Consider the following 12,546-nt stretch of genomic DNA (forward strand, 5'->3'; position numbering starts at 1 on the left):
TTACAAAGCAAGATATAATACATGCAAGAATAATTAGAAGGTAAAAACATCAAAAGCCACAGAGAACAAAATAAATAACCAAGGAAGAAAGAGTAGTATCACTACTACATAATTACACCTGCCACTAGACTGAGACCCACATCAGTAGCCTAAACCCTTTGTTAGTACAACAGTAGCCACCCTGCAGAAGAGATGATGAGCAATTCCAAAATGTGCGTTTTCAAAAGAAGCTTAAACAGGAGGGAATTGGGTGATATTGGAATGGTCAAAAGGTGGTCATTCCACAGCTCTGGAGCACTGTCTAGTCTTAGTACATCTGTCAAGAGCAGGGAAAGTCAGCAGACATGCTGAAGAAGAACAGAAATTTCTCGAAGAGGCATATGGAAAGACTAAAGACTCGTAATATTGAGAAGCAGAACAACTCAAGAGAACTGTAGGTCAAGACATGAGCTTTGAACTTGGACACATGCAGCAACAGGAAGCCAGTGGAGATACCAAAGCAGAGGAGTAGTCGGTACAAAACGAGGAAAAGAGAAGACACTGTGGGGGAAAGCTGCATTCTGAAGGAGCTGGAGAGGTTAGATAGCATTTGAAGGAAACTCCACCAGGTGAGTGTTACAACAGTCCACCTGAGAGAGAACCAGTCCCTGAGCAAAGCGTTGTGTGGCATAATTAGTGAGGCAGGGTCAAATCATCTGAATACTGTGAAGAAAGAAATAACACAACTGGATGATTTAAAATCATGTTCAATGAATGAAAGTGAGGAGTTCAGAGTCATGCCAAGATTCCTGACTATGACAGATGGTGAAAGGATGACATCTTTAAGAGACAAATAAGAGGAAGGAGACTCAGAAGGTAAGTACAGGATACCTGAAGATTAAGCCTAAGGTGATAAGCATCCATGATGATATGGCAGTGAGAAGAAATAACATTGTGTAAGGAGCAAGTTTAGAGAGAAAAGAGAAGTGGACCCAATGCTGATCCTTGAGGCCCACCTATTGAGAGTTTCTGTGGAAAAGACAAGGAGTTAAACCGGAGACACTAACAGGTTGGTCAGACAGGTAGGACTTGAACCAGTCCAAAGAAGAACCATGGATTCTAAGTTTATCGAGGGACGACATAAGCAAGGAGTGTTTAAGTACTGAAACCTGATGAAAGTTCTAGAACAGGGGTAGGCAACGTCGGTCCTGGAGTGCCACAGTATGTGCAGGTTTTTGTTCCAACCCAGTTCCTTAACGAGAACTCAATTATTGCTGATGAAGCACATATTGCTTAAGTGACATTTTAATGCTTCATTTTAGTGGTCTCGCTTGTTAAGGTTCTCCAACCTTAATTGCTTATTTCAATCTTAAACTGCTGCATTCAGTGTTTTAATTGCTCCTTATTAGCAATAAGATGTAAAACAGGGGTAGGCAATGTCGGTCCTGGTGAGCCACAGTGGCTACAGGTTTTCATTCAACCCAATTGCTTAATTAGAAACCAATCATTGCCAATCTCAGACCTTATTTAATTTTATGGCTTGTTAGTCTGTGCAATGTAAGGCTTTTATATCGTAGATTTTTTTCCTTTCCAAGGATATCATCCAAATGATTTGAAGCCTAAAACAGATCATTTTCAGTCTGTCACATTTTTCTATTAAATGTTTTATTAAATCAAACAGTGCATGATGAACACACACAGATGTAATTGGAAAAAAGCTAGCTGGAGAACTGCTGGCTGCTTTGTCTTTTACATCTTATTGCTAATAAGGAGCAATTAAAACACTGAATACAGCAGTTTAAGATTGAAATAAGCAATTAAGGTTGGAGAACCTTAACAAGCGAGACCACTAAAATGAAGCATTAAAATGTCACTTAAGCAATATGTGCTTCATCAGCAATAATTGAGTTCTCGTTAAGGAACTGGGTTGGAACAAAAACCTGCACATACTGTGGCACTCCAGGACCGACGTTGCCTACCCCTGTTCTAGAAGGATAAGGACAGAGGAGGGAGAAGCAGCTTGAGCAGATCTAAAAGTATTCATGACTGAAAACAGAGCAGTCTTGGTAGAGCAAGCCTAGTGGCTCCCAGATTGAAGAGGGTCTAATAGATTGTTGTCAGAGAGATAATGGGAGAGTTGTTTTGTGGACTATCCATTCTAGAGTCTTGGAAGAAGGGAGACAGGACTGTACTTCTCAATGGCAGATGAGTTGAAAGAGGGTTTCTAGAGAAGGGGGGTCACATTTGATAGGATGTCTACTCTTTAACATCTTGGGAAGACATAACATCCTACCCTCCAGAACACTCTCATGTGTAGTGGTCTTCCTGCCCATTCCCTTTCTCAGGCACACACCATACATCCTGCTCCCTGGTGGTGTTTGTTTATCTTCTCACACATAACAACATATGTCAGTTGTTTTGCTGGATTCTGCTATGCACCCCCCATCTCTGACTGATCATTTCCTTGGCCACTGTGTCCCCTTAACATAAATACCTTGTATCCATCTAATGAGTACGGAGTTTCAATGAACCATAATCATACCAGCTGGAACAAGCACACGGTAGGTCACACCTGAGGATACTCTTTCACTCAGTCACCACAGGCCATATGTCCACCTAACTGCATGTGTTTAAACACTGAAACGAAATGAGGGTCCCACATGTCCATGGAGCAAATGAAACAAGGTAAGTGAACATAATGGACATCCTGACTAGAAATCAAAGCACCCTAAAATGCCAGCACCCCTGCCATGCTACCCTGTGTAAATCCATTAAATAAAATAATAACAGCTTTTCTGTTTAACTCTGCACCATGACAGGCTGAAGAGTTTGACTCCCTGGTCCATTCATTTCTTGAAAGGCTCTCAGAAGCCGAGAGGACTCTTAAGTATGGAGTGATTCCTGAAGATGAAACGTCTGTATTGGAGTTTCAAAAGCAGCACCTGGTGAGTGGGGTCTGCATTGGCTTACAACTGAATGGGGAATGTTGGGGGCAGCCTAGTAAGTCGGGTTAACTCCAAGTCAGTTTTCACATAATTAATTTAAGTTCAAGTTTATTTTCAATTATTAAAATCTTGCAGGAGTCAATGAAGTGCCTGGAGTGTCAACAGATGGAGTTGGACTGCATCAAATCACTAGGAGAAGAAATTCTTGCTTCTTGCCACCCGGACTCTGTTATCACCATTAAGTCGTGGATCAGCGTTACAAAGACACGCTTTGAAGAGGTACGGTACAGGGAAAGGCGACTGCGCCAGCTAGGTCTGCCTCAGTCAAGAAATGCATTGATGCCCCTTGGTGCTCTAAACTATGACGGCATAATGATTCAGGTTACACATTTCATGCTCTGAGACCAGTTAGGACCCATCACACCTTCACGAGTAACCATTAAGGGGAGATGGGCTGAGAATGATTAGAAAAATTGTGATGAGAACCGGACATGCAGCCCAATAAGCTCGCCCATCCTGGTTCACCAAAAGTGTCCAAAATACATCAAATCGAGATTTAAAGGTCCCTGAAGTCCTGCTCTCCACCACAGAACTTGGTCATTTATACCATGTGCCTGCAGCGCTCTGTGTGAAGAAGAACTTTCTAACATTTATGTGCAATTTACTCTTAACAATCTGTGTCTATGAATTTACTTCAAATTAACAGCTGGTTCCAGGATATCTATCACATGGTGCTTTTCATCATCTATCTATGTATCATATAATGTTTATCAAATCTATCATAGAGTGCCTTTCATCCATCTATTAATAACATATTGCCATTCATCCATATATGTATGTATCATATCCTGTCTATTAAATCTATCATAGAGTGCCTTTCATCCATCTATCTATCTATCTATCTATCTATCTATCTATCTATCTATCTATCTATCTATCTATCTATCTATCTATCTATCTATCTATCTATCTATCTATCTATCTATCTATCTAGCCTTTCACCCATCTATGCATTTTATACCACCTATCAAGTCTATTTTATAGTACCTTTCATCCATCTGTCTATATATCATAAAACTCTTGTCTATCCATCATATAGTGCCTTTCATCCATCTATGTTTCATATTGTGCCTTTCATCTATGTATCATATACTGCATATTTTTCTATGTGTCTATGTATCTATCAGTTAGTGCCTTTCATCCAACTATCGATGCATTATATACTGATTATCAGATGTGTTATATGGTGCATTTCATCCATCTATGTTTAATATAATCCCCTATCTATCTATCTATCTATCTATCTATCTATCTATCTATCTATCTATCTATCTATCTATCTATCTATCTATCTATCTATCTATCTATCTATCTATCTATCTATCTATCTATCTATCTATCTATCTATCATGTAGCATCTTTCATGCATCTATCAGTGTACTAGATACATCTCCTACACACTGTGGTATCTATCATATAATGCCTTTCCTCCATCTATCTATGTATCATATAGTGCCTGTTATATCCATCTATTACTCAGGCAGTCAGTCCTGCGTCTCTCTTCAGTTTAATAAAAGGACATCTCCCTCTCCTTCTTCTTTGTCTTCCCAAATTTGCCATAGGTCCAGGCCTGGGCACATCAACAAGCTGAAAGGATCCAGGGCACCCTCACCATTCTGGAAGCAGAACGAGCCGAAGTGCAGAGGCTGCTGGACTGGATTTCAGCCGCTGAGGAATCGCTGACCTTGCGGGACCAGGAGCCTCTCCCCTCAGACATGGGACAAGCTGAAGAGCTCATCACACAGCATGAGGTTCTTGTTTTTCTTTTCATGATCAGACTACTGAACATCATCAGGAAAAGTTACACCTTTTTTAATGTACTAGGCAATCTGTAACGACTCAAAAGATAAATAAACAAAACTTACAGTAATCATATTTAGGAGCTTACCAAAGAACAGCCTCACTGTGGTGACCTTCCTTTATCCTCTATGTGCTAAAATGTAAAAAAAAAAAAACATAAAAAGTTAAAATATGTCAAAAATATTCTTAGAAAGCACGTCTTTACTTCCTTTCTTGCAGGTGTTTATGGAGGAACTAAACCGACAGCTGCCAGAGATGGAGAAAGTCACCAAATTCTGTAGAGAAAAACTCATTTGTAAACCCCAACTACCTCAGACTAGAAAAACTTCAACCAGTAAGGAGTGTGATGATGTATTCATCCATTTTATGAACCCGCTGTATCCACTGCAAGTAGTGAAAGCCTGGAGAATGGCATAGCAACATCAACCAGAAGCGAGCACTGGGAGCAGGACACACAGACACACACAGGAACGGCAGCCATTTTAGAGCACCAGTTAACAACAGTTAACCACACTGACACCTGGGAAGAAGTAGCAACTGCTCAGAGGCTTGCCAGGCCGGGAACTGGCAGCCAGGGTCCCACTGCTGACCACTGAGCCACCATGTTGTCCACACAATTATTACAATTATTGCTATTGCTAGATATTGTGAATGGAACTGTACTGCTTGACATAAAATGAACTCCTATAAAGGGAGTGATCAAACTGAATGGCAACAGTTTTGAGAACACTGTACAGCATGCAGTATTCAGAGATATAATCATAGACTGAAAACATTTAATAAAATAAGAAAAAAATGGTAGATCAGTCTTCACTTTTGTTCAACATAGGAGGAAATGTTTTAATGAGATAGATAAATAGATATTAATAAAGTATCTATCTATCTATCTATCTATCTATCTATCTATCTATCTATCTATCTATCTATCTATCTATCTATCTATCTATCTATTATATAGCACCTTTCATATCTATCTATCTATCTATCTATCTATCTATCTATCTATCTATCTATCTATCTATCTATCTATCTATGTATTATATAGTGCCTTTCCTATCTATCTATCTATCTATCTATCTATCTATCTATCTATCTATCTATCTATCTATCTATCTATCTATCTATCTATCTGTCTGTCTGTCTGTCTGTCTGTCTGTCTGTCTGTCTGTCTATCTATCTATCTATCTATCTATCTATCTATCTAATTAAAACATTTCCTCCTATGTTGAACAAAAGTGAAGACTGATCTACCATTTTTTTATATATATATATGAGATAACGTTAATTCTTAATTGTAGTACTAAAGTGCTAGACCAGAACTCTGCTGTCCAGTTAAGGTGAATGTACTTAGGGTGGGGATTTAGGAGATGCCAGCACCATTACATGGTGTCAGACGTCCCCGCCAGAATAAGATGCATACGTTATGCTGGATTAAGGATGTTTTCAGACCCCTTCACTTTATGCACACTTTGTGTGTTAATTTTAAATGGATATATTTGTCATTACTTAATAAGGTTGGCCAATTTATTAAAAATCAAAACCTGATATATCTCATTCATTTAAGTATTCTGACTCTTAATTCGGTACTTTGGCAAAGCCCCTTTGGCAGCAATTCCAGCTTTGAGTCTCCTTGGGGTAATTCTTTACAAACTTTGCACACCTGGAGTTGGGCGTTTTATCCCAGTCTTCCTCTGAAGTTTCATTACATTAGATGGGAAGCGTCTGTAAACTGCCATTTTCAGGTCTCTTCTCGGATGGTCTATTGACCATTGTCTAGACTTTGGTGGGGCCACTCAAGAACACGCAGAGACTTTTTGCGAAGCCATGCCTGCATTGTCTTGGCTGTATGCTTCATGTCATTGTCATGTTGAAAGGTGAACCAGCACCCCAGTATGAGATGGTGTGTCCACTGGAGCAGGTTTTCTTCAAGGACCTCATTGTATTTGGCTGCATTCATCTTTCCCTTTCTGACGAGTCTCCCTATCCAAATGCTGCCACCACCATGTTTCTCCGCAGTGATGGTATTAGGCAGGTGATGAGCAGTGCATGGTCTTCACCAGGCATATTGCCTGAAGTTCTGCCCAAAGAGTTCAATGTTTGTCTTATCAGACTAAACCAAACTCCAAGCAAGCTTTTTACTCGAGTGGCTTCTGCCTAGCCACTCTACCATATGTACCTGATTGATGGAGTGCTAAGATTGTCGTCCTTCAGACAGGTTCTCTCCTCTCAGCACAGGGATTCTGAAGCTAAGTTAGAGTGAGCATTGGGTTCTTGGTCACCTCTCTGACCGAGGACCTCCTCGCCCAGTTACTCAGTTTGGTCAGACAGCCAACTCTTGGAAGAGTCCAGGAGGTTCCAAACTTTTTCTGTTTCCCAAATATTGAGGCCACTGTGTACCTGGGGATACTCAAAGCTTTAGAAATGTTTTATACCCATGCACTGATCCATGACACCTCACAGTTTAATCATGGAGGGCTACAGAGATTTCCTTGGACTTCGCGGTTTGTTTTTTTGTCCAGACATGCAGTGTAAATTGTAGGACCTGACAGACACAGGTACACGTGTGCCATTCTGAATGTTGATCAGTCAATTAAGTTTGCCACAGGGGGACTCCAATCAGGTTCTAGAAACATCTCAAGGAGAATTAAAGCAAACAGGATGCACCAGAGCACAGTTTGGAGTACCAGAGCAAAGGATCTGACTACTTGTATAAATGAGAATGTTTAGTTTTTGATCTGTAATAAATTTGCTTTCTGAAATTTAGTTTTCACTTTGTCATTATAAAATGAAATCTACAACACAATAAAGTGAACAGAAAGTAAAGGGGTCTCAATGCTTTCGAAATCCACTGTACGTATGCCTCGTGAACGTAATCCTCACCATGACCGTCAGTGTGAGCAGCACAAGGAGATTTCTCTGCCCAACAGCGCTCTTTCTTCTTTTCAGAACGCAGGAGCACTGTGAAGCCCCAGCCAATGGCAACTACCTCTTTTGAACCCCTGGAGCCTAAGACCCCTCTAGTCAGCTTGTTAATCAGTCGCTGGCAACAGCTGTGGCTCCTTGCCTTAGACAGGCAGAGCCGACTTCAGAATCATCTGCAGAAACTCAGAGAGGTAAGAGGGTCAAAGTAAAATCTTTTAGTATGACAAATGTTTTGTATCCGTACACGGAGAATCGCTAGTTGTGTTATATTATTCATCCGTCTATCTATTTATTTCCAGGAACCTGTTAAACCAATTCAGGTGTGGTAGGTGGCAGGAATGGCCCATCATACAGCACTCTCATTCACTCACAACATTAACAGGATTGATTTGTGCAGCATATTTTTATACAGAACTGCATCTCTAAGTACTTTACAAATAATAAAAGAAAAAGTACATTTGCAAAACAAATCACAGGTAAAAATGAAAGAATTCCTAATACAAGTGATTGTTAAATAAACACACTTGAATTGAGGCTGTTTATAAATCTCTAATGGTGATATAGATATGAAGCACTTTGGGATTGCTAAAATATAAAGTGCAATATAAATAAAATTTATTATTATTATTTATTATAAAGGCACTACATGATAGAATGATTATGAAAGGCACTATGATAGATAGATAGATAGATAGATAGATAGATAGATAGATAGATAGATAGATAGATAGATAGATAGATAGTGTGAAAGGCACTATATAATAGATAGAAAAGGCACTATGCAGGAGGCAGATAGATTTCAAAAGGCATTATATAATAGATTATGAAAGGCACTCTATAATAGATAGATAGATAGATAGATAGATAGATAGATAGATAGATAGATAGATAGATAGATAGATAGATAGATAGATAGATAGATAGATAGATAGATAAAATTAAACCTTTACAGTGCCTCAAGAAAAATATAAATATTATAACAAACTGCAACAATGCCCCAAACACACATAAGAACTTCTGGCTTGGATAATAACAGAGCTGCTGCCATCTAACCATCTTTTACATTTATGTGCCAATTTATGTCCAGCTGTTTATGTCCGGTCAAGGAATATCTTTTTATCTTTCTTTATTATTATCACTATTTTACAGGGTCTTGTTGTCTTTTTAAATTAATTGACGACCCACACATGCAACCTGCCCCCATGGTGAAATGATCGCTGTCAGGGTTCCCCCTTGGTGAATCAAGCTCATTTAGAAATAAGGAAACATATCATGTCACATTGGCAATCACTTAGGTGATCCATCACAACCCACTCACAAACTAATACAGTAATGGCAACCCACGACCGCATGCCAGTGGTCGAGAAACACTGCTTTATGAGATGGACTTGGTGTGCAGACGTTGAGACTAGGAAAGTGGTTTGTGCTATGCTATAGCGACAGTTAAAAGTATGCATACCAGTGACCCACACAGCCTCAATTGCAATGACCTGTACACTCTGCGACCTCTGGCCATTTGGTGGATAAAATAACATTACACTGCAAGTAATCACGAATATTTCTGTGTGTTTTGCCACTCTAAGGTAACTCATCAGTATTCATGAGTGTGGCAGAGCGTTTAATCAAAACACAATGGCATGTAAATGAGACTCTGTAAAGCCAGTTTATTACTACAAATGGTTGTGATGCGCCATCTGCTGGAAGGACAAGTGCAATGCATTTTTTTGCTACAAGCATTACAAAATACATTCCAGTAGATGGTGCTCTGTAAATGTTAACAATGTGTTCTGCGTTGATTACTTAGATGTCAACCCATCTTAGACAGGTAGCACAGCTAGAGTTTCAAATACATTTTTAAAGTGTAGAATCAGATTTAGCATGGCTCAGTACCCTTAAGGGAAACAGAAATGTCAAAAAGGTTGAGTGCAATAAAGCCAGGAAAAATTTATGAAGAAACCAAATCAAAATTAAGGTTAACACAATTTTAACATGCCTGTGGCATTTTTTTTTCATTTTGACAGATTGTTTTTTTTTTGTTATTATATACTTTAGATAACATTTTGACACAAGGTGAAATATTTAAAGTCTATTAATTTATGTGCAATTGCTCTTGTGCCACGTGCATTGTGTCATGGCATTTGTGTGTGTACATGTGTAAGGTAAAGGACCTGAGGCACAGCACAACTCATAATGTGTCTGACTTGATATCAACCCACAAGGAACACACTGAAAGGCTTCTGGGGTAGCTGACACACAGCGGAAAGTCTTTGTGGAACTCAAGAGGGAGGCAGGAATGAGTCTCTAACAAATTTATTAGAATGAAACCAAAGTTAGAGACAAACACATATTTGGAAATACTGTATTTCATGCTCCCTGGAATGGGTACACCAACTCCATTCATCTTCAAATGTGCCTGTTATTTTCTTTTTCTTCCTATTCCCCCTTATTAGTTGGAAGAATTTGCCAATTTTGATTTTAACGTGTGGCGCAAGAGGTACATGCAGTGGATCAGCCACCTCAAGTCGCGCATTCTGGATGTTTTCCGGGGCATCGACAGAGATCAGGATGGAAGAATTAGCCAGAGAGAGTTCATTGACAGCGTCCTGTCATCCAGTAAGACATGGCGATTTTACAATAATAGCGTTTACTATATTACTAACCTACTTTATAAAACAAAATGTCTATAGACTTGTGTATACTATATTTTAGTTACTTTTTACATATTGAATAGTGTTTTTGTATATTGTATTTGTAAATGATTGTAGCCATCTCACATAGTACCTTCTGAAAGTACTGACACCCCTTCATTTTTCCACATTTTCTTATGTTGCAGCTTTGTGCTAAAATCATTTCAATATTTTTTTTCTCATCAAACATTCAATACCTCAAATGATGAATCAAAAACAGGATTTTAGAAATTTTTGCAAAATGTATTAATAATTAAAAAAAACTGAATTATCCCATTGACAGAAATCTTCAGACCATCTCCTCAAAACTTGGTTGAAGCCCCTTTGGCAGCAATTCCACCCTTGAGTCTTGGGTTTGATATGACAAGCTTCACACAGCTGGATCTGGGGATTTTCTTCCATTCTGTGCAGATTCTCTCAAGTCCTGTCAGGATGGATGAAGATGATCAGTGGACAGCCATCTTCAGACCTCTCCAGAGATGTTCAGTTGGGTTCAGGGCCACTTGAGAACATTCAAGGAGTTGATCCTAAGCCACTCCTGTGTTGTCTTTGCCTTGTTCTGTTGGAAGAAGAACCTTTGGCCCCGTCTGAGGTCCAGAGCACTCTGGAGCAGGTTGTCATTATGGATATATCTCTAGTTTCCTCCATTCAGCTTTCCCTCAACTCTGACTAGTCTTCCAATCCACAGCCCCACAGCATGATGCTGCCACCACCATGCTTCATCGTTAGAATGGTATTGTGCAGGTGACGAGTGGGGCCTGGTCTCCTCCAGACGTGGTGCTTAGTATTGAGGCCAAACGTTCGGACTACAGAATCTTGAATTTCAAAGTCTGAGAGTCTTTCAGGTGCCTTTTTTCAAACTCCTTCCTGGCTTTCATGTGTCACCTGGCCACACTGCTATAAATTCCAGATTGGTGGAGTGTTGTAGTGGTAGTTATCCTTCTAGACGTTTCTTTCATTTCCACACAGGTTCTCTGGAGCTCAGCCAGAGTGACCATTGAGTTTTTGGTCAACTCTCTTACCAAGGCCATTATCCCACGATTCCTCAGTTTGCGGTCAGTTCTTGAAGGAATTGTGGACTTCTTCTATTTAAGAATTATGGAGGCCACTGTGCTCTTGCAAACCTTCAATGCTGCCAATGTTTTTGTAGCCTTCCTCAGATATGTGCTGTGATACAATTCTGCGTCTAAGCTCTGCAGGCAGTTCCTTTAACTTCACGCCTCGGTTTTTGCTTAGCTGTGGGACCTTCTATAGTCAGGTGTGTATCTTTACTAATCACGTCAAGGACAACTTGAGGACAATATGCAGACTCCACATGGACAGTAACCAAGTGAGCAGTCTGAACTAAGGAATGCTGGACTCTTAGATGGCAGAACAGATTAACTGTTAAATGTTTTAAAACACTAAGTAATGGTAGGGTTGCAAATCATAGAAATAACTAATACTAAGGTTTATTTTTATATTGTTTTTGCAGAATTCCCTACAAATTCCTTGGAGATGAATGCAGTTGCAAACATCTTTGACATCAATGGCGATGGTTATATTGATTACTATGAGTTTGTGAGTGCTTTGCACCCGAGCCGCGACCCGTATCGCAGGAGCGCAGATGCCGAGCGCATCAACGAAGAGGTGAGACAGTGAAGCGTTTTTCAGATTTTCAACTGATGGTTAAGTTTAAAATTGGACTTTGAAAAGAAGATATTTTAAAAAAGGCATTGAAAGAAATGTAAGGAACAAACCACATTGAGCATACAAAGACGAGGAAAGCCATATTATACATCAGGATGAGTTTTAGTAAAATGTTAAGACAGATTATTTTAAAAAGGTCTGACTGTCACCATATGGTTTGAAATTACTACTGTAGCCAGCATCAGCTCCCTGGTATTGAAACAAAACGCAAAGCTCAAAACTCGAGGCAGCAGTTTAGAACTTCTTTAGATTCACTTGTTGAGGCCTGAGTTCAAGTCTCACTGTTGCTGTCACAGGGGGTTCTGAGGGGGCATCACCTTAAGTGAATTCTGAGAGTCGATGAGTGGTGCCATTTCCTGAATTCACTCAATGTAGCAAGGGGTTCCAAGGCTAATAAAAGAGACAGGGAGAACCCAGTGCATAATATAACACCCTTAACTTGATAAAATGACACCTTCCAAGTG

The 12,546-nt window shown here is 39.6% G+C and overlaps 1 protein-coding gene across 2 annotated transcripts in view; it reads left to right on the plus strand.

The window, feature by feature from the left end:
• The window catches only part of macf1b (microtubule actin crosslinking factor 1b), a 224,429-nt gene that overhangs the window by 191,650 nt on the left and 20,233 nt on the right, over positions 1-12,546 (plus strand). For both annotated transcript variants that reach the window (XM_051935617.1, XM_051935616.1), the window contains exons 29-35: positions 2,799-2,924; positions 3,060-3,203; positions 4,547-4,735; positions 5,004-5,118; positions 7,731-7,897; positions 10,157-10,319; positions 11,868-12,022. In XM_051935617.1, coding sequence (XP_051791577.1) covers positions 2,799-2,924; positions 3,060-3,203; positions 4,547-4,735; positions 5,004-5,118; positions 7,731-7,897; positions 10,157-10,319; positions 11,868-12,022 — 1,059 coding nt within the window. The remainder of the gene's footprint in view (positions 1-2,798; positions 2,925-3,059; positions 3,204-4,546; positions 4,736-5,003; positions 5,119-7,730; positions 7,898-10,156; positions 10,320-11,867; positions 12,023-12,546) is intronic.

The sequence above is a fragment of the Erpetoichthys calabaricus genome, chromosome 13 (assembly GCF_900747795.2).
Source record: "Erpetoichthys calabaricus chromosome 13, fErpCal1.3, whole genome shotgun sequence".
Classification (NCBI taxonomy): domain Eukaryota; kingdom Metazoa; phylum Chordata; class Cladistia; order Polypteriformes; family Polypteridae; genus Erpetoichthys; species Erpetoichthys calabaricus.